This window comes from Heterodontus francisci, chromosome 11, assembly GCF_036365525.1.
Source record: "Heterodontus francisci isolate sHetFra1 chromosome 11, sHetFra1.hap1, whole genome shotgun sequence".
Taxonomy (NCBI): domain Eukaryota; kingdom Metazoa; phylum Chordata; class Chondrichthyes; order Heterodontiformes; family Heterodontidae; genus Heterodontus; species Heterodontus francisci.
This window is the reverse complement of record NC_090381.1, coordinates 119,217,531-119,240,914: the sequence shown is the minus strand read 5'-3', so window position 1 is coordinate 119,240,914 and position 23,384 is coordinate 119,217,531. Positions and strand designations below refer to the sequence as shown.

Genomic DNA, 23,384 nt, shown 5'->3' with positions numbered 1-23,384 from the left:
CGTGACTGTCAATAATTTATGATAACAGATACGATGTTCTAATTTGTTTCCTCCACATTGAGACTTTCTCCATCTCACAGCTGGTATTTATTCAGGAATCTCTCATTGCAGGCTGCTGTGCTCGTTGTGGGGAGAGTGTGGTCGGGGAGGGTGCAGGCTGCACAGCGATGGACCGAGTCTTTCATGTTGATTGCTTCATCTGCGTGACGTGCGGTCACAAGCTCCGAGGACAGCCTTTCTACGCTGTGGAGAAGAAGTCCTACTGTGAGCCCTGCTACATCGTGAGTATCAGAATTAATCAACTCAACACACGAGGAGGAGGGTGTCCTATCACCTTTAAAAAGAAATACAAATTTGCGGCTCAGTAATCTGACACCAACCACTTGCTCTGTAGCTGGATAATTAAGGATGCCTGAGCTCAGAAATCTGACAGTCAGAGGTTTAGAAATGTATATTTTATTGTCCTTCACTCTTCCCTGTGCAGCCTTCTTTGAGTGTGCTTCCCTCCACCCAGCCCAGTGCGAACACTCCATCCAGTGCCGCCCCTCCACCACCCACCAATTCCCACTCTGGACGGAGCCTGGAAATTGCTGGTAGGTGTTTTTAAGAAGTTCATTCACCGGATATGGGCATCGCTGACAAGGCTGTCATTTATTGCCCACCTCCAGTTGCCCTGAAATTCTGGTCACGGTGCTGGCCACTTCTTCTTGAACCACTGTAACAATTTGATACAACTGAGGAGATTGCTAGGTCACTTCAGAGGGCAGTTAAAAGTCAGCCACATTGGTGTGGGGCTGGAGTCACATATAGGCCAGACCGGGTAAATATGGAAGGTTCCTTATCTACATGCTGCTCCTCGGCGACATAAAGTCATAGAGTCATTATGGTACAGAAGCAGGCCATTTGGCCCACCCAGTCCATGCGGCTCTCTGTAGAGCAATGCAGTCAGTCCCATTACCCAGCTCTAACCCTGTATCCTTGCAAGTTTATTTCCCTCAAGTGCCCAATCAATTTCCTTTTGAAATCATTAATTGTCTCCGCTTCCACAATCCTCATAGATAGCGAGTTCCAGGTCATTACTACTCGCTGTGTAAAAACAGTTCTTCCTCACATCACCCCTGCATCCCCTTCCCAAAACCTTAAATCTGTGTCCCCTAGTCCTTGTGCATCAGCTAATGGGAACAGTTGGAAACAAAACTTAAGGTTCCACATGTACGCTGACAACACCCAGCATTCCCTCACCACCACCTTTAGATTAGATTAGAGATACAGCACTGAAACAGGCCCTTCGGCCCACCGAGTCTGTGCCGAACATCAACCACCCATTTATACTAATCCTACATTCCCAACAAACATCCCCAACTGTCCCTATATTTCCCTACCACCTACCTATACTGGTGACAATTTATAATGGCCAATTTACCTATCAACCTGCAAGTCTTTTAGCTTGTGGGAGGAAACCGGAGCACCCGGAGAAAACCCACGCAGACACAGGGAGAACTTGCAAACTCCACACAGGCAGTACCCGGAATCGAACCCGGGTCCCTGCAGCTGTGAGGCTGCGGTGCTAACCACTGCGCCACTGTGCCACCTCTCTCTCTCAACCTCTCCACTGTCTCTAAATTGCTTGTCCGATATCCAGTACTGGATGAGCAGAGACTTCTTCCAATTAAATATTGAAAGGACCAAAGTCATTGTCTTCAGTCCCCGCCACAACCTCCATTCCCTATCTACCGACCCTCTCCTTGGCAACTGTCTGAGGCTGAGCCAGACTCTTCACAATCTTGGTGTCATATTTGACCCCAAAATGAGTTTCCCACCACATATTTATGCCATGAGTAAGACAGCCTATTTCTAAGACCATAAGACCCGATTCCGCCCCTGCCTCAGGTCAGCTGCTGCAGAAGTCTTCATCCATGCCTTTGTTACTTCCGGACTTGACTATTTCAATGCACTTTTGGCCTACCCCCTACACTCCACCCTCTGTAAACTTGAGGTTATTCAAACATTGCTGTCCATGTCCTAACTCACACCAAGTCCTGTTCACCCATTCTTCTTCTTCTTCTCCTTCTTCTTAGGCAGTCCCTCGGGAACGAGGATGACTTTCTTCCACTTCAGGGTTGTGGGTCCTTGGGTGACTCAATAGTCCAATTCTGGATCCGCAAACTCTGCCACAGGTGGGGCAGGTGGTGTTTGGTGAGGCGAGTGAATGGGATGCTCGGAAGTCCGAATGCTTCTTCCGCTGTTTGCACTTAGTCGCTGCCTGGGCATGTCGGCAGTGTTCAAACTGCCTGGCACCGTCGCGGATGCTTCTTCTGCATTTTGTGCGGTCTCGGGAAAGAGATTCCTGCGAATCGGTGCAGATGTCATATTTTTTCAGGGCAGCTTTAAGGACATCCTTGTAGCGTTTCCTCTGCCCTCCTGGTAGCCTCTTGCCATGACGGAGCTTAGAGTAGAAAGCATGTTTTGGGAGTCTTGTGTCAGGCATGCAGACGATGTGGCCCACCCAATGTAACTGACTAGCCATGACCAGTGTCTCGATACTGGGGATGTTGGCCTGAGAGAGGACACTCTCACCTGACCTACCACTGAATTTGCAGGATCTTGCGGAGGCACCGCTGGTGATATCTCTCCAGGTCTTTGAGATGTCTGCTGTACAGTGTCCATGTTTCCGACGTGTACGGAAGGACATGTTCCCCTGATTCTAACAGTGGGTGCATTTTTAGCCCAAACTTCAAGTTAAATGTCAGTTTAAACAGCCTCTGTCTGATGGCACAAACCCCATCTCCCGACCTTACCTTGTGAGTTTTGGAAAAGATCTGGATAAGACCTGGATGTGATTTTTCTCTCAAATCTGGCTTCCAATTCCTGGCTTCACTGGACATCAAGATCATGTCTCTGTGCTGGACTACACTGGAAACATGTAAGACTCTGCTTCCGTCTATAATCTGCTGCCTTTCTTTTCTGATCTATGAACAGTGGAAAAGATCTGGAAAGATCTAAATCTTCTTTGAAACTTAGCTTCAAATTTCTGGACTTATCTCAACATCAAGAGGATGCTTTTGCTCTGGACTACACTGGTTATAATGTAATACCCAACCTTGTCTCTGAATTGCTGCTCTGTTGTGATATTTAAATTAACTCTGATCAGTTTACTGCCCTTCCCCCACCACTCCTGTTCACCCATCACCCCTGTGCACGCTGACCAACATTAGTTCGTGGTCAATCAATGCCTCGATTTTAAAATTCTCATCATTGTTTTCAAATTCTTCCATGGCCTCGCCCCTCCCTATCTCTGTAATCTCCTTCAGCCCCACAATCCTCCGAGATACCTGCACTCCTCTAATTCTGGTCTCTTTATCATCCCATTTTCATCTCTTTACCATTGGTGATTATGCCTTCAACTGTCTGAGCCCTAAGCTCTGGAATACCCTCCCTTTGCCTCTCTACCTCATTCTCCTCCTTGAAGACACTTCTTAAAACCGAGCTCTTTGCCCAAGCTTTTTGGTCATCTGCTCCAATATCACCTTACGTGGCTTTGTTTTTAATACATTCCTGTAAAGCACGTTGGGACATTTTACCACGAAAGGTGTTTTATAAGTGCAAGTTATTTTTGTTGTTTGCTTTCCTAAAGGTCATTAGTTACTGACACTTGCTTATTTCCAGTTTTTTAATCTGAATTCAAATCCTCAAACTGCCAGAGTGGGAATTTTTTAGTTTTTTAGTTTTAGTTTTAGAGATACAGCACTGAAACAGGCCCTTCGGCCCACCGAGTCTGTGCCGACCATCAACCACCCATTTATACTAATCCTACACTAATTCCATATTCCTACCACATCCCAACCTGTCCCCACATTTCCCTACCACCGACCTATACTAGGGGCAATTTATAATGGCCAATTAACCTATCACCCTGCAAGTCTTTTGGCATGTGGGAGGAAACCGGAGCACCCGGAGGAAACCCACGCAGACACAGGGAGAACTTGCAAACTCCACACAGGCAGTGCCCAGAATTGAACCCGGGTCGCTGGAGCTGTGAGGCTGCGGTGCTAACCACTGCGCCACTGTGCTCATGTGATCTGGATAATTAGTCCAGGAACATAACTACTGCAACAACTTGCAATTATATAGCACCTTCAATGCAATACAACATTCCAAAGTACTTCACGGGAATATAAATCGGACAAAATTTGACCCCGAGCCACAAAAGGAGATATTTGGTCACTGGTCCTAACGCTTGGTCAAAGAGGTTGGTTTTAAGGAACATCTTAAAGGAAGAGAGCGAGGTGGAGAGGTTTAGGAAGGGAATTCCAGAGCTTAGGGCCCAGACAGCTGAAGGCACGGCCGCTAATGGTGGAGCAAAGAAAGGGAGAATGGGAATGTGTCAGAAGGCAGAATTGGAGGAGTACAAAGATCTGAAAGGGCTGTAGGGTCAGAGGAGATTATAGCAATAGGGTGGGGTATGACTGGGAGGGATATGAAAACCAAGGGTGAGTATTTTAAAATCTATGAAAATAATTACACCAATCACTGTAGTAGTTTGGAATGCATTTTACGATGTATCCCCACCCACCATTTCCCACCCCATACTCCCATCCCCTTAATATTTTATATGGGAAAGAGTCAGCTCTACAATGGGAGCCTGGAGTCAAAAGCTATTCAGTTAACATTCTCAGTACATTTGCCACCAAAAATGCACATTAGAAAAGCAATGAAAGATTCCAATTGCTAAATTTGTCAGCAAAATGTTGCCTTTATTTAAAATAAAAAACACTAATAGAGAGTATCTATCAATTGTGCACCAGTTCTTGTAAGCAAATAGTTCCTGCCTTCTGTGAAAGGGATGGGAGATTGATTTGTGAAGTGAGATGTGTATTTATGTAAGAACACAACAACTTCCTCAGTAGCAACTGGCAATGAAACAAACGAATAGTGTGGAGTCAGTCAGATCCGAGCGGCAGCAGAGCACTGAGGGTCTGCCACCATCAAGCTGTTTGCTGCAAATTAACTGTCAAGTGTAATTGTGAAAGGGGAAGTATGCAAAATACTCAAGTGTTCGAACAGAACTACTGTGCTTCCCATTTCATCCTCTGTCTCTGATTTATTGTGCTTAGGCAGAAGAAGCATGTCAGTGTTGGGTGAGTTTCTTGAAAGGAGAGCAATGTGTTGGATTTAGATAACTTCTGTCCAAAGAAATCAGAGAATTATACAGCACCGAAGGAGGCCATTCGGCGCATCGTGCCTGTGCCGGCATTTGGCGAGAGTAACCCCAAACGAATCCCACTGCCCCGCTCTCTCCCCATCGCCCTGTATCAATCCCCAAACGAATCCCACTGCCCCGCTCTCTCCCCATCGCCCTGTATCAATCCCCAAACGAATCCCACTGCCCCGCTCTCTCCCCATCGCCCTGTATCAATCCCCAAACGAATCCCACTGCCCCGCTCTCTCCCCATCGCCCTGTATCAATCCCAAACTAATCCCACTGCCTCGCTCTCTCCCCATCGCCCTGTATCAATCCCAAACTAATCCCACTGCCCCGCTCTCTCCCCATCTCCCTGTATCAATCCCAAACTAATCCCACTGTCCCGCTCTCTCCCCATCTCCCTGTATCAATCCCAAACTAATCCCACTGCCCCGCTCTCTCCCCATCACCATGTATCAATCCCAAACTAATCCCACTGCCCCGCTCTCTCCCCATCGCCCTGTATCAATCCCAAACTAATCCCACTGCCCCGCTCTCTCCCCATCGCCCTGTATCAATCCCAAACTAATCCCACTGCCTCGCTCTCTCCCCATCGCCCTGTATCAATCCCAAACTAATCCCACTGCCCCGCTCTCTCCCCATCTCCCTGTATCAATCCCAAACTAATCCCACTGCCCCGCTCTCTCCCCATCACCCTGTATCAATCCCAAACTAATCCCACTGCCCCGCTCTCTCCCCATCGCCCTGTATCAATCCCAAACTAATCCCACTGCCCCGCTCTCTCCCCATCGCCCTGTATCAATCCCAAACTAATCCCACTGCCCCGCTCTCTCCCCATCGCCCTGTATCAATCCCAAACTAATCCCACTGCCTCGCTCTCTCCCCATCGCCCTGTATCAATCCCAAACTAATCCCACTGCCCCGCTCTCTCCCCATCTCCCTGTATCAATCCCAAACTAATGCCACTGCCCCGCTCTCTCCCCATAGCCCTGTATCAATCCCAAACTAATCCCACTGCCTCGCTCTCTCCCCATCGCCCTGTATCAATCCCAAACTAATCCCACTGCCCCGCTCTCTCCCCATCACCCTGTATCAATCCCAAACTAATCCCACTGCCCCGCTCTCTCCCCATCGCCCTGTATCAATCCCAAACTAATCCCACTGCCCCGCTCTCTCCCCATCGCCCTGTATCAATCCCAAACTAATCCCACTGCCTCGCTCTCTCCCCATCGCCCTGTATCAATCCCAAACTAATCCCACTGCCCCGCTCTCTCCCCATCTCCCTGTATCAATCCCAAACTAATGCCACTGCCCCGCTCTCTCCCCATAGCCCTGTATCAATCCCAAACTAATCCCACTGCCTCGCTCTCTCCCCATCGCCCTGTATCAATCCCAAACTAATCCCACTGCCCCGCTCTCTCCCCATCACCCTGTATCAATCCCAAACTAATCCCACTGCCCTGCTCTCTCCCCATCGCCCTGTATCAATCCCAAACTAATCCCACTGCCCCGCTCTCTCCCCATCTCCCTGTATCAATCCCAAACTAATCCCACTGCCCCGCTCTCTCCCCATCGCCCTGTATCAATCCCAAACTAATCCCACTGCCCCGCTCTCTCCCCATCACCCTGTATCAATCCCAAACTAATCCCACTGCCCCGCTCTCTCCCCATAGCCCTGTATCAATCCCAAACTAATCCCACTGCCTCGCTCTCTCCCCATCGCCCTGTATCAATCCCAAACTAATCCCACTGCCCCGCTCTCTCCCCATCGCCCTGTATCAATCCCAAACTAATCCCACTGCCCCGCTCTCTCCCCATCACCCTGTATCAATCCCAAACTAATCCCACTGCCTCGCTCTCTCCCCATCACCCTGTATCAATCCCAAACTAATCCCACTGCCCCACTCTCCCAATAGCCCTGTATCAATTCTAAACTAATCCCACTGTCCCGCTCTCTCCCCATAGTCCTGTATCAATCCCAAACTAATCCCACTGCCACACTCTCTCCCCATAGTCCTGTATCAATCCCATGTAATCCCACTGCCCTGCTCTCTCCCCAGGGCCCTGTATCAATCCCATGTAATCCCACTGCCCCGCTTTCTCCCCATAGTCCTGTATCAATCTCAAACTAATCCCACTGCCACACTCTCTCCCCATAGTCCTGCATCAATCTCAAACAATCCCACTGCCATGGTCTCTCCTCTAAACCTGTATTCAAACATACGAATTAGAAGGAATATGAGTCGGTCATTCTGCCCCTCGTGCTTGCTCCGCTATTTGAGAAGATCACGGTTGATCTGACTAACAAACAGTTGGAGAATGTGGGAATGAGTAATGCAGTTCTTTGTATCTTCCTCTTCTTCAAATATGAATCCAATTTTCCTATCAAAGATGCAGTATTCTTTGTGTCACCCATTTCATCAGGCAAAGTACTCTGTAATCCAACAAACCTCTGTGCAAAGGCATTTCTCCCAACCTCTCTCCTCACTCTGTTAGTAGCAACTGTAAATGGATCACTGACTCCCGAACCAGGGAAAACAATCTTTGCTTATTCACTCTATTTTTAGAAGAACCCTTTATTAAATTTCGTCTTTGCCTTTTTTTCTCCAGTGTGAATATATCAAGTCTCTCCTCATACTTACACCTTACCTTTCCTGGTGATGTGACTCTGCTAGAACCCCAGGCACTGACATTCGGGAGAATCCCTGTGAAATTTCAGGACCATTAAATAGGACTGAGAAACCACCTGCCCCCGCCCACCACCCAGATTCAACCACAGCCTCTCCCACCCACCTTCTTATAATTCAGGTCACCCTTGGGTGAAATAATTGTCCATTGACTTCTCATCTAACTCCTAAATTATTTTTGGCCTGGGTTTTTGAGTTACCGACAGGAAGGTTCCTGTCCTGAAGTGCCCTTTATGCAGACAGTGTGAGGGTTCGTGCTTTTCATATATTTGAATTTTCAGCGAATTATTAGGCAAAGTTATGATTGGAGTCATACCGAGCACAAAGGAACATGTTTTTGGTTTTTGGAGACCAACCATTTCAGCCCGAGGACATTTCTGCAGGAGGTCATCAGGGAGTGTCCTCGGCCCAACCATCTTCAGCTGCTTCATTAATCACCTTCCCTCCAACATAAGGTCTGAAGTGGGAATATTTGCTGATGATTGCACAGTGTTCAGCACCATTCACAACTCTTCAGATACTGAAGCAGCCTGTGCCTGCATGCAACAAGACCTGGATCACATTCAGACTTGGTCTCATAAGTGGCAAGCAAAATTCACGCCACACAACTACTAGGCAATGACTATCTCCACCAAAAGAGAATCTAACCGTCTTCCCTTGACGTTCAATGGCATTACCACTGTCAAATCCCCTACTATCAACATCCTGCTGGTTACCATTGACCTCAACTGAACTGGACCAGCCATATAGATACTGTGGCTACAAGAGCAGGTCAGAGACTGGGAATTCTGCAGGGAGTAACTCACCTGTCAGGCACATGTCAGGAGTGTGATGGAATACTCTCCACTTGCCTGATGGGTGCAGCTCCAACAACACTCAAGAAGCTCGACACGATCCTAGATCCTAGACAAAGCAGTCACTTGATTGAACACCATCCGCCACCGTCAACATTCACTCACTTCACCGCCGCACAGTGGCAGCAGTGTGTACCATCTACAAGATGCACTGTAGCAATTCACTCAGGCTCCTTCGACAGCACTTTCCAAACCTGCAACCTCTACCACCTAGAAGGACAAGGCTAGCAGATGCATGGGAACACCACCAACTGCAAGTTCCCCTCCAAGCCACAAAGAACAAAGAAAATTACAGCACAGGAACAGGCCCTTCGGCCCTCCAAGCCTACGCCGATCCAAATCCTCTATCTAAACCTGTCGCCTATTTTCTAAGGGTCTGTATCTCTTTACTTCCTGCCCATTCATGTATCTGTCTAGATACATCTTAAAAGACGCTATCGTGCCCGCGGCTACCACCTCCGCTGGCAAAGCGTTCCATGCACCCACCACCCTCTGCGTAAAGAAATTTCCGCGCATATCCTCCCTAAACTTTTCCCCTTTCACTTTGAACTCGTGTCCCCTTGTAATTGAATCCCCCACTCTGGGAAAAAGCTTCTTGCTATCCACTCTGTCTATACCTCTCATGATTTTGTACACCTCAATCAGGTCCCCCTTCAACCTCCGTCTTTCTAATGAAAATAATCCTAATCTACTCAACCTCTCTTCATAGCTAGCGCCCTCCATACCAGGCAACATCCTGGTGAATCTCCTCTGCACCCTCTCCAAAGCATCCACATCCTTTTGGTAATGTGGCGACCAGAACTGCACGCAGTATTCCAAATGTGGCCGAACCAAAGTCCACACACCATCCTGACTTGGAACTATATCGCCGTTCCTTCACTGTCGCTGGGTCAAAGCCCTTCCTAACAAAACTGTTGATGTACCTACACACCAAGGACTGCAACGGTTCAATAAGGCAGCTCACCACCACCTTCTCAAGGGCAATTAGGGATGGGCAATAAATGCTGGCCTTGCCAGGTCTGCTCCTTTCTGCTCAACCCAGTCCTAAATGTTCAACCTCTTATCCTAAACCTGTGCCCCCATGTTCTAGATTCCCCAGCCAGGGGAAACAATCTCTCAGTGTCTACCCAATCAGGCCTCTTCAGAATCTTATATGTTTCTATGAGATCACCTGTTATTCTTCTAAACTCCAGCGAGTAAAGGACCAATTTATTCAGCCTCTTATCACAGGACAATAATTCCATAAGTTTTAAGGTACTTGTGGATAAGGATAAGAGTAGTTCTCGGGTGAAGGTGCTAAATTGGGGGAAGGCTAATTATAACAATATTAGGCAGGAACTGAAGAATTTAGATTGGGGGCGGCTATTTGAGGGTAAATCAACATCTGACATGTGGGAGTCTTTCAAACGTCAGTTGATTAGAATCCAGAACCAGCATGTTTCTGTGAGGAAGAAGGATAAGTTTGGCAAGTTTCGGGAACCTTGGATAACGCGGGATATTGTGAGCCTCATCAAAAAGAAAAAGAAAGCATTCATAAGGGCTGGAAGGCTAGGAACAGACGAATCCCTTGAGGAATATAAAGACAGTAGGAAGGAGCTTAAGCAAGGAGTCAGGAGGGCGAAAAGGGGTTATGAGAAGTCATTGGCACACAGGATTAAGGAAAATCCCAAGGCTTTTTATACGTTTATAAAGAGCAAGAGGGTAACCAGGGAAAGGGTTGGCCCACTCAAGGACAGAGAAGGGAATCTATGTGTGGAGCCAGATGAAATGGGTGAGGTACTAAATGAGTACTTTGCATCAGTATTCACCAAGGAGAAGGACTTGGTGGATGATGAGCCTCGGGAAGGGAGTTTAGATCGTCTCAGTCATCTCATTATCGAAAAGGAGGAGGTGTCTTGCAAAGCATTAAGGTAGATAAGTCCCCAGGGCCTGATGGGATCTACCCCAGAATACTGAGGGAGGCAAGGGAAGAAATTGCTGGGGCCTTGACAGAAATCTTTGCATCCTCATTGGCTACAGGTGAGGTCCCAGAGGACTGGAGAATAGCCAATGTTGTTCCTTTGTTTAAGAAGGGTAGCAAGGATAATCCAGGAAATTATAGGCCGGAGAGCCTTACGTCAGTGGTAGGGAAATTGTTAGAGAGGATTCTTCGGGACAGGATTTACTCCCATTTGGAAACAGATGGAATTATTAGCGAGAGGCAGCATGGTTTTTTTTTTAGAACATTACAGCGCAGTACAGGCCCTTCGGCCCTCGATGTTGCGCTGACCTGTGAAACCATCTGACCTACACTATTCCATTTTCATCCATATGTCTATCCAATGACCACTTAAATGCCCTTAAAGTTGGCGAGTCTACTACTGTTGCAGGCAGGGCGTTCCACGCCCCTACTACTCTCTGAGTAAAGAAACTACCTCTAACATCTGTCCTATATCTATCACCCCTCAACTTAAAGCTATGTCCCCTCGTGTTTGCCATCACCATCCGAGGAAAAAGACTCTCACTATCCACCCTATCTAACCCTCTGATTATCTTATATGTCTCTATTAAGTCACCTCTCCTCCTCCTTCTCTCCAACGAAAACAACCTCAAGTCCCTCAGCCTTTCCTCGTAATACCTTTCCTCCATACCAGGCAACATCCTAGTAAATCTCCTCTGCACCCTTTCCAAAGCTTCCACATCCTTCCTATAATGCGGTGACCAGAACTGCACGCAATACTCCAGGTGCGGTCTCACCAGAGTTTTGTACAGCTGCAGCATGACCTCGTGGCTCCGAAACTCGATCCACCTACTAATAAAAGCTAACACACCATATGCCTTCTTAACAGCCCTATTAACCTGGGTAGCAACTTTCAGGGAAGGGGAGGTCGTGTCTCACTAATTTGCTTGAGTTTTGTGAGGAAGTGACGAAGATGATTGATGAAGGAAGGGCAGTGGATGTTATCTATATGGACTTCAGTAAAGCCTTTGACAAGGTCCCTCATGGCAGACTGGTACAAAAGGTGAAGTCACACGGGATCAGAGGGGAGCTGGCAGGATGGATACAGAACTGGCTCAGTCATGGAAGACAGAGGGTAGCAGTGGAAGGGTGCTTTTCTGAATGGAGGGATGTGACTAGTGGTGTTCCGCAGGGATCAGTGCTGGGACCTTTGCTGTTTGTAGTATATATAAATGATTTGGAGGAAAATGTAGCTGGTCTGATTAGTAAGTTTGCGGACGACACAAAGGTTGGTGGAGTTGCGGACAGTGATGAGGATTGTCAGAGGGTACAGCAGGATATAGATCGGTTGGAGACTTGGGCGGAGAAATGGCAGATGGAGTTTAATCTGGACAAATGTGAGGTAATGCATTTTGGAAGGTCTAATGCAGGTGGGAAGTATACAGTAAATGGCAGAACCCTAGGAGTATTGACAGGCAGAGAGATCTGGGCGTACAGGTCCACAGGTCACTGAAAGTGGCAACGCAGGTGGATAAGGTAGTCAAGAAGGCATACGGCATGCTTGCCTTCATCGGTCGGGGCATAGAGTATAAAAATTGGCAAGTCATGCTGCAGCTGTACAGAACTTTAGTTAGGCCACACTTAGAATATTGTGTGCAATTCTGGTCGCCACACTACCAGAAGGACGTGGAGGCTTTGGGGAGGGCACAGAGGAGGTTTACCAGGATGTTGCCTGGTCTGGAGGGCATTAGCTATGAGGAGAGGTTGGATAAACTCGGATTGTTTTCACTGGAACGACAGAGGTGGAGGGGCGACATGATAGAGGTTTACAAAGTTATGAGTGGCATGGACAGAGTGGATAGTCAGAAGCTTTTTCCCAGGGTGGAAGAGTCAGTTACTAGGGGACATAGGTTTAAGGTGCGAGGGGCAAAGTTTAGAGGGGATGTGCAAGGCAAGTTCTTTACACAGAGGGTGTTGAGTGCCTGGAACTTGCTGTCGGGGGAGGTGGTGGAAGCAGGTACGATAGCGACGTTTAAGAGGCATCTTGACAAATACATGAATAGGATGGGAATAGAGGGATACGGACCCCGGAAGTGCAGAATGTTTTCGTTTCGGCAGGCATCAAGATAAGCGCAGGCTTGGAGGGCCGAATGGCCTGTTCCTGTGCTGTACTGTTATTTGTTCTTTGACAACCCTCTCATCTCTGGAACCAATCTGGTGAGCCTTCACTATACCACCTCCAATGCAAGTTTATCCTTCCTTAAATATAGAGATCCAAACTGCACAAAAACACAAGAAAGAGGAGCAGGGGTAGACCATATAGCCCATCCAGCTTGCTCCACCATTCAATACAATCGTAGCTGATCTTAGGATTCAACTCCACTTTTCCGCCCGCTTTCATATCCCTTGATTCCCTGAGAGATCAAAAATCTGTTTATCCCAGCCTTAAATGTATTCAACAATGGAGCATCCACAATCCTTTGGGTTAGAGAATTCCAAAGATTCACAACCCTTTGAGTGAAGAAATTTCTCCTCATCTCAGTCCTGAATGATCGGCTCCTTATCCTGAGACTGTGCCCCCGTGTTTTAGATTCCCCGCCAGTGGAAACAATCTCTCAGCATCTGCCCTATCCAACCCCTTTAGAATCTTATATGTTTCTATGAGATCTCCTCTCATTCTTCTAAACTCCAGAGAATATAGGTCAAATTTACTTAGTCTCTCATCATAGGACAACCCCCTCATCCCAGGGACCAATTTAATGGACCTTCACTGCACCGCCTCCAATGCAAGTATATCCTTTCGTAAATATGGAGACCAAAACTGCACACAGTATTCCAGATGTGGTCTCACCAAAACCCTGTACAATTGTAGCAATACTTCCTTATTCCTGAACTGCAGTCCACTTGCAATAAAGGTCAACATACCATTTGCCTTCCTAATTGCTTGTTGTACCTGCATGTTAACTTTTTGCATTCCTTTTAGAAGCACGCCCAAGTCTCTTTGAACATCAGCACTTACAAGTTTCACACCTTTTAAAAAATATTCTGCTTTTCAATTCTTTCCGACATTATACTCCATCTGCCATCTTGTTGCCCACTCACTTAACCTATCTAAATCTCTTTGCAGCCTCTCTGTGTCCTCTCTACAGCTTACCTTTCCACCTAGCTTTGTATCATCAGCAAACTTAGATACATTACTCTCTGTCTGTTCATCTACGTTAATGTAAATAGCTGAGGCCCCAGCACTGATCCTTGCCGCACTCCACTATTCACTGCCTGTCAACTTGAATATGCCCCGTTTATGTCCACTCTTTGCTTCCTGTCCCTTAACCAATCCTCTATCCACGCTAATATATTATCCCCAACACCATGAGCCCTTATCTTGCCTGTTAACCATTTGGCACCTTATCCAAAGCCTTTACGAAATCCAAGTATACTACATCTGCTGGTTCCCGTTGATCTATGGGTATGATATAGTTGGGATTACGGAGACATGGCTGCAGGGTGACCAAGGATGGGAAATGAACATCCAGGGGTATTCAGTATTTAGGAAGGACAGACAAAAAATAAAAGGCAGTGAAATTGCATTGCTGGTTAAAGAGGAAATTAACGCAATAGTGAGGAAAGATATTAGCTCTGACGATGTGGAATCTGTATGGGTAGAGCTGAGAAATGCTGAGGGGCAAAAAGCTTAGTGGTGTTGTATTTCGACTCCCAAACTGTAGTGGTGATGTTGGGAATGGCAATAAACAAGAAATTAGAGATGCATGCGATAAAGGAACATTTGTAATTATGGGTGATTTTAATCTTCATATAGATTGGGCAATTCAAATTAGTCACAATACCGTAGAGGAGGAATTCATGGAGTGTATACGGAATGGTTTTCTGGACCAATACGTTGAGGAACCGACTGGAGAACAGGCCATCCTAGACTGGGTATTGTGTAATGAGAGAGGAATAATTGACAATCTAGTTGTGTGAGACCCCTTGGGGATGAGCAACCATAATATGATAGAATTCTTCATCAAGATGGAGAGTGACGTAGTTAATTCTGAGACTAGGGTCCTGAATCTTAATGAAGGAAACTTTGAAGTTATGAGGCGCGAGTTGGCCATGACGGATTCGGAAGTTACTTAAAGGGATGACGGTGGATAGGCAATGGCAAACATTCAAAGAGCGCATGGATGAATTGCAACAATTGTTTATTCCTGTCTGGTGCAAAAGTAAAACGGGAAAGGTAGCCAAACCATAGCTTACAAGAGAAATTAGAGTTAGCATTAGATCCAAGGAAGAGGCATACAAATTCACCAGACAAAACAACAGACCTGAGGATTTTTTTTTATTCATTCATGGGATGTGGGTGTCGCTGGCCAGGCCAGCATTTATTGCCGATCCCTAATTGCCCTTGAGAAGGTGGTGGTGAGCTGCCTTCTTGAACCGCTGTTGTCCATGTGGGGTAGGTACACCCACAGTGCTGTTAGGAAGAGAGTGCCAGGACTTTGACCCAGCGACAGTGAAGGAACAGGGATATAGTTCCAAGTCAGGATGGTGTGTGACTTGGAGGGGAACTTGCAGGTGGTGGTGTTCCCATGCATTTGCTGCCCTTGTCCTTCTGGTTGGTAGAGGTTGCGGGTTTGGAAGATGCTTTCTAAGGAGCCTTAGTGCGTTGCTGCAGTGCATCTTGTAGATGGTACACACTGCTGCCACTGTGCGTCGGTGGTGGAGTGAGTGATGTTTGTAGATGGTGTGCCAATCAAGCGGGCTGCTTTGTCCTGGATGGTGTCGAGCTTCTTGAGTGTTGTTGGAGCTGCACCCATCCAGGCAAGTGGAGAGTATTTCATCACACTCCTGACTTGTGCCTTGTAGATGGTGGACAGGCTTTGGGGAGTCAGGAGGTGAGTTATTCATCGCAGGAATCCCAGCTTCTGACCTGCTCTTGTAGCCACGGTATTTATATGGCTACTCCAGTTCAGTTTCTGGTCAATGGTAGCCCCTAGGATGTTGATAATGGGGGATTCTGCGATGGTAATGCCGTTGAATGTCAAGGGGAGATGGTTGGATTCTCTCTTATTGGAGATGGTCATGGCCTGGCACTTGCGTGGCGCGAATGTTACTTGCCACTTATCAGCCCAAGCCTGGATATTGTCCAAGCCTTGCTGCATTTCTACACGGACTGCTTCAGTATCTGAGGAGTCACGAATGGTGCTGAACATTATGCAATCATCAGCGAACATCCCCACTTCTGACCTTATGATTGAATGAAGGTCATTGATGAAGCAGCTGAAGATGGTTGGGCCGAGGACACGATCCTGAGGAACTCCTGCCATGATGTCCTGGAGCTCAGATGTTTGACCTCCAACAACTACAACCACCTTCCTTTGCATGAGGTATGACTCCAGCCAGTGGAGGGTTTCCCCCCGATTCCCATTGACCTCAGTTTTGTGAGGATTGGGAGCAGTTTAGAATTCAGCAAAGGAGGACCAAGGGATTTATTAAGAAGGGGAAAATAGAGTACGAGAGTAAGCTTGCGGGGAACATAAAACTGACATGTAAAAGTCTCTGTAGGTATGTGAAGAGAAAAAGATTGGTAAATACAAATGTAGATCCCTTACAGTCAGAAACAGGGGAATTTATTATGGGGAAGAAAGAAATGGCTGACCAACTAAATGCATACTTTGGTTCTGTCTTCACAAAGAAGGACACAAATAACAAACCAGAAATGTTGGGGAACACAGGGCTTAGTGAGAGGGAGGAACTGAAGGAAATCAGTATCAGTAGAGAAATGATGTCGGGGAAATTGATGGGATTGAAGGCTGATAAATCCCCAGGGCCTGATAATCTGCATCCCAGAGTACTTCGGGAAGTGGCCCTAGAAATAGTGGATGCATTGGTGGTCATCTTTTCTATAGACTCTGGAACAGTTCCTACAGATTGGAGGGTAGCTAATGTAACCTCACTATTGCAGAAAATACGGAAGTGCTATTGCAGAAAATACGGAAGTATGGGGTTGAAGGTGATTTAGAGCTTTGGATCAGAAATTGGCTAGCTGAAAGAAGACAGAGGGTGGTGGTTGATGGCAAATGTTCATCCTGGAGTTTAGTTACTAGTGGTGTACCGCAAGGATCTGTTTTGGGGCCACTGCTGTTTGTCATTTTTATAAATGACCTGGGAGAGGGTGTAGAAGGGTGGGTTAGTAAATTTGCAGATGACACTAAGGTCGGTGGAGTTGTGGATAGTGCCGAAGGATGTTGTAGGGTACAGAGGGACATAGATAGGCTGCAGAGCTGGGCTGAGAGATGGCAAATGGAGTTTAATGCGGAAGAGTGTGAGGTGATTCACTTTGGAAGGAGTAACAGGAATGCAGAGTACTGGGCTAATGGGAAGATTCTTGGTAGTGTAGATGAGCAGAGAGATCTTGGTGTCCAGGTACATAAATCCCTGAAAGTTGCTACCCAGGTTAATAGGGCTGTTAAGAAGGCATATGGTGTGTTGGCTTTTATTAGTAGGGGGATCGGATTTCGGAGCCACGAGGTCATGCTGCAGCTGTACAAAACTCTGGTGAGACCGCACCTGGAGTATTGCGTGCAGTTCTGGTCACCGCATTATAGGAAGGATGTGGAAGCTTTGGAAAGGGTGCAGAGGAGATTTACTAGGATGTTGCATGGTATGGATGGAAGGTCTTACGAGGAAAGGCTGAGGGACTTGAGGTTGTTTTCGTTGGAGAGAAGGAGGAGGAGAGGTGACTTAATAAAGACATATAAGATAATCAGAGGGTTAGATAGGGTGGATAGTGAGAGTCTTTTTCCTCGGACGGTGATGGCAAACACGAGGGGACATAGCTTTAAGTTGAGGGGTGATAGATATAGGACAGATGTTAGAGGTAGTTTCTTTACTCAGAGAGTAGTAGGGGCGTGGAACGCCCTGCCTGCAACAGTAGTAGACTCGCCAACTTTAAGGGCATTTAAGTGGTCATTGGATAGATATATGGATGAAAATGGAATAGTGTAGGTCAGATGGTTTCACAGGTCGGCGCAACATCGAGGGCCGAAGGGCCTGTACTGCGCTGTAATGTTCTAAATTCTAAATTCTCACTATTTAAAAAGGGAGGTAGAGAGAAAGCAGGGAATTATAGACCAGTCAGCCTGACATCGGTAGTGGGGAAAATTCTAGAGTCCATTATCAAAGATTTTATAGCAGAGCACATGGAGAACAGTGGTAGAATTGGACAGAGTTAGCACGGATTTATGAAAGGGAAATCATACTTGACAAATCTACTAGAATTCTTCGAGGATGTAACTAGTAGAGTTGATGAGGGGGAGCCAGTGGATGTGGTTTATTTGGACTTTCAGAAGGCTTTCGACAAAGTCCCACATCAGAGGTTAGCATGTAAAATTAAAGCACATGGGATTGGGGGTAGTGTATTGTGATGGATAGAAAATTGATTGGCAGACAGGAAACAAAGAATAAGAATAAACAGGTCTTTTTCCGAATGGCAGGCAGTGACTAGTGGGGTACCGCAGGGATCGGTGCTGGGTCCCCAGCTATTCACAATATATATTAATGATTTAGATGAGGGAACTGAATGTAATATCTCCAAATTTGCAGATGACACAAATCTGGGTGTGAGGGTGAGTTGTGAGGAGGATGCAGAGAGGCTTCAGGGTGATTTGGACAAGTTGAGTGAGTGGGCTAATGCATGGCAGATGCAGTATAATGTGGATAAATGTGAGGTTATCCACTTTGGTAGCAAAAACAGGAAGGCAGATTATTATTTGAACGGCTATAAACTGAGTGTGGGGAATATGCAATGAGACCTGGGTGTTCTTGTACACCAGTCGCTGAAGGTAAGCATGCAGGTACAACAGGCAGTAAAAAGGGCAAATGGTATGTTGACCTTCATAGCAAGAAGTTTCGAGTACAGGAGCAGGGATGTCTTGCTGCAATTATACAGGGCCTTGGTGAGGCCACACCTGGAATATTGTGTGCCGTTTTTGTCTCCTTATCTGAAGAAGGGTGTTCTTGCTATAGAGGGAGTACAGCGAAGGTTTACCAGACTGATTCCTGGGATGGCAGGACTGATGTGTGAGGACAGGTTGAGTCGTTTAGGTTTATATTCGCTGGAGTTCAGAAGAGTGAGGGGGGATCTCATAGAAACCTCTAAAATTCTAACAGGACTTGACAGGGTAGATGCTGGAAGGATGTTCCCAATGGTGGGGGAGTCCAGAACCAGGGATCATAGTCTAAGGATATGGGGTAAACCTTTCAGGACTGAGATGAGGAGAAATTTCTTCACCGAGAGAGTGGTCAGCCTGTGGAATTCACTACCACAGAAAGCAGTTGAGGCCAAAACATTGTATGTTTTCAATAAGGAGTTAGATATAGCACTTGCGCTTAAAGGGATCAAAGGATATGGGAGGTAAGCGGGAACAGGTTACTGAGTTGGATGAGCAACCATGATCATAATGAATGGCGGAGCAGGCTCGAAGGGCCGAATGGTCTACTCCTGCTCCTATTTTCTATGTTTCTATGTTTACCCTACTAGTTACATCCTCAAAAAACTCAAATAAATTTGTCAAACAGGATTTCCCTTTAGTAAAGCCATGTTGTCTTGTAATCATACCGTGCTTTTTTAAGTGCATTGTTAACACTTCCTTAATAATAGATTCCAGCATTTTCCCAATGACTGATGTTAGGCTAACTGATCTGTAGTTCCCTGTTTTCTCTCTGCTTCCTTTCTTGAAAAGCGGTGTAACATTTGTGAACTTCCAATCTGATGGGACAAATTCCTGAATCTAAGGAATTTTGGAAAATCATGGCTGGTGCATCCACTATCTCTGCAGCTATCTCTGTTAGAACACTAGGGTGTCGGCCATCAGACCCCAGGGATTTACTTATTCTTTGCTGATATTAATTTTTGCACTTTTTTCGCCCCTAGCTTACCATCTATTTCTGGTATGGAACTTGTATCTTCTGCTGTAAAGACAGAGAAAACATAGTTGTCCAATGCCTCTGCAATTTCCTCATTCCCCATGATAATTTCTCCTGTCTCTGCTTCTAAGGAACCAACGTTTACTTTCGCTACTCTCCTTTTTATATCCTTATAAAAGCTCTTACAATCTGTTTTTATATTTCTGGCTCGTTTACTCTCATTTAATTTTTTCCCTTTTTATCGATTCTTTGGAGGCTCTTTGCTGATTTCTAAAAAGCTGCCAATTTTCAGACTTGGTACTGTTTTTTGGCCACATTATAAGCATTTTCTTTTAATCTAATCTGAAGCCGAGATGGGTCTTTCTTGCTGAGTTTTTTTTTCAATGGAATGTATTTTTGTTGAATATTTTAAATTGTTTCTTGATGGCATTCGTTTAACACCATACCTTTTCATCTATTTACCTTATTTACCTTAACGTGTTCCCCTCTCATACCTATGTAATGGGCTTTGTTTAAGTTTAAGATTCTTGTTTGTGATTGGAGCATGTCACTTCCAAACTTAAAATGCATTTTTTAAAAATTCATTCATGAAATGTGGGCGTCACTGGCCAGGCCAGCATTTATTGCCCATCCCTAATTGCCCTTGAGAAGGTGGTGGTGAGCTGCCTTCTTGAACCACTGCAGTCCATTTGGGGTAGGTATACCCACAGTGCTGTTAGGAAGGGAGTTCCAGGATTTTGACCTAACGACAGTGAAGGAATGGTGATATAGTTCCAAGTCAGGATGGTGTGTGACTTGGAGGGGAACTTGGTGATGTTCCCATGCATCTGCTGCTCTTGCCTTCGAGGTGGTAGAGGTCACGGGTTTGGAAGGTGCTGTCTAAGGAGCCTTGGTGCGTTGCTGCAGTGCATCTTGTAGATGGTACACACTGCTGCCACTGTGCGTCGGTGGAGGAAGGAGTGAATGTTTGTGGATAGTGTGCCAATCAAGCGGGCTGCTTTGTTCTGGATGGTGTTGAGCATCTTGAATGTTGTTGGAGCTGCACCCATCCAAGCAAGTGGAGAGTATTCCATCACACTCCTGACTTGTGCCTTGTAGATGGTGGACAGGCTTTGGGGAGTCAGGAGGTGAGTTACCCGCCGCAGGATTCCTAGCCTCTGACCTGCTCTTGTAGCCACAGTCTTTATATGGCTACTCCAGTTCAGTTTCTGGTCAATGGTAACCCCTAGGATGTTGATAGTGGGGGATTCAGCGATGGTAATGCCATTGAATGTCAAGGGGAGATGGTTAGATTCTCTCTTGTTGGAGATAGTCATTGCCTGACACTCGTGTGGCGCGAGTGTTACTTGCCACTTATCAGCCCAAGCCTGGATATTGTCCAGATCTTGCTGCATTTCTACACGGACTGCTTCAGTATTTGAGGAGTCACGAATGGTGCTGAATATTGTGCAATCATCAGCGAACATCCCCACTTCTGACCTTATGATTAAAGGAAGGTCATTGATGAAGCAGCTGAAGATGGTTGGGCCTAGGACACTACCCTGAGGAACTCGTACAGTGATGTCCTGGAGCTCAGATGATTGACCTCCAACAACCACAGCCATCTGCCTTTGCGCCAGGTAGGACTCCAACCAGTGGAGAGTTTTCCCCCTGATTCCCATTGACTCCAGTGTTGCTAGGGCTCCTTGATGCCATACTCGGTCAAATGCTGCCTTGATGTCAAGGGCCGTCACTCTCACCTCACCTGTTGAGTTCAGCTCTTTTGTCCATGTTTGAACCAAGGCTGTAATGAGGTCAGGAGCTGAGTGGCCCTGGCGGAACCCAAACTGACGTCACTGAGCAGGTTATTGCTAAGCAAGTGCTGCTTGATGGCACTGTTGATGACACTTTACTGATGATTGAGAGTAGACTGATGGGGCGGTAATTGGCCAGGTTAGACTTGTCCTGCTTTTTGTGTACAGGACATACCTGGGCAATTTTTCACATTGCCGGTAGATGCCAGTGTTGTAGCTGTACTGGAACAGCTTGGCTCGGGGCGCGGCAAGTTCTGGAGCACAGGTCTTCAGTACTATTGCCGGAATATTGTCAGGGCCCATAGCCTTTGCAGTAGCCAGTGCCTTCAGTTGTTTCTTGATATCACGCGGACTGAATCGAATTGGCTGAAGACTGGCATCTGTAATGGTGAAGTCACAGGGGATCAGAGGTGAGCTGGCAAGATAGATACAGAACTGGCTCGGTCATAGAAGACAGAGGGTAGCAGTGGAAGGGTGCTTTTCTGAAGGGCTGTGACTAGTGGTGTTCCGCAGAGATCAGTGCTGGGACCTTTGCTGTTTGTAGTATATATAAATGATTTGGAGGAAAATGTAGCTGGTCTGATTAGTAAGTTTGCGGACGACACAAAGGTTGGTGGAGTTGTGGATCGTGATGAGGATTGTCAGGATACAACAGGATATAGATCGGTTGGAGACTTGGGCGGAGAAATGGCAGATGGGGTTGAATCCAGACAAATGTAAGGTAATGCATTTTGGAAGGTCTAATGCAGGTGGGACGTATACAGTAAATGGCAGAACACTTAGGAGTATTGACGTGCAGAGAGATCTGGGCGTACAGGTCCTTAGAATATTGCGTGCAATTCTGGTCGCCACACTACCAGAAGGACGTGGAGGCTTTGGAGAGGGTACAGAAGAGGTTTACCAGGATGTTGCCTGGTCTGAAGGGCATTAGCTATGAGGAGAGGTTGGATAATCCCGGATTGTTTTCACTGGAACGACGGAGGTGGAGGGGCGACATGATAGAGGTTTACAATGTTCTGAGTGGCATGGACAGAGTGGATAGTCAGAAGCTTTTTCCCAGGATGGAAGAGTCAGTTACCAGGGGACATAGGTTTAAGGTGAGAGGGGCAAAGTTTAGAGGGGATGTGCGAGGCAAGTTCTTTACACAGAGGGTGGTGAGTGCCTGGAACCTGCTGCCGGGGGAGGTGGTGGAAGCAGGTACGATAGCGACGTTTAAGAGGCATCTCGACAAATACATAAATAGGATGGGAATAGAGCGATACGGTCCCCGGAAATGCAGAATGTTTTAGTTTAGGCAGGCATCAAGATTGGCGCAGGCTTGGAGGGCCGAATGGCCTGTTCCTGTGCTGTACTGTTCTTTGTTCTTTGTAATGCTGGGGACTTCAGGAGGAGGCCGAAATGGATCATCAACTCGGCACTTCTGGCTGAAGTTTGTTGCAAATGCTTCAGACTTATCTTTCGCACTGATGTGCTGGGCTCCCCCATCATTGAGGATGGGGATATTTGTGGAGCCACCTCCTCCAGTTAGTTGTTTAATTGTCCACCACCATTCACAACTGGATGTGGCAGCACTGCAGAGCTTAGATCTGATCCATTGGTTATGGGATCGCTTAGTTCTGTCTATTGCATGCTGCTTACGCAGTTTGGCATGCAAGTAGTCCTGGGTTGTCGCTTCACCAAGTTGTCGCCTCATTTTGAGGTATGCCTGGTGCTGCTCCTGGCATGCCCTCCTGCACTCTTCATTGAACCATGGTTGGTCTCCTGGCTTGATGGTCATGGTAGAGTGGGGGATATGCCGGGCCATGAGATTGCAGATTGTGTTTGAGTACAATTCTGCTGCTGCTGATGGCCCATAGCGCCTCATGGATGCCCAGTTTTGCATTGCTAGATCTGTTCGAAATCTATCCCATTTAGCACGGTGATAGTGCCACACAACACGATGGACGGTATCCTCAATGTAAAGGCGGGACTTCGTTTCCA

At 46.7% G+C, this 23,384-nt stretch overlaps 1 protein-coding gene across 11 annotated transcripts in view; it reads left to right on the top strand.

The window, feature by feature from the left end:
- lpp (LIM domain containing preferred translocation partner in lipoma) overlaps window positions 1-23,384 on the top strand; it is a 621,439-nt gene that overhangs the window by 506,618 nt on the left and 91,437 nt on the right. For all 11 annotated transcript variants that reach the window (XR_010976005.1, XM_068042851.1, XM_068042848.1 and 8 more), the window contains one exon: window positions 112-281. Coding sequence is in view for 10 of the 11 variants with exons in the window: in XM_068042851.1 (XP_067898952.1) it covers window positions 112-281 (170 nt within the window). In the remaining variant the exon portion in view is untranslated. The remainder of the gene's footprint in view (window positions 1-111; window positions 282-23,384) is intronic.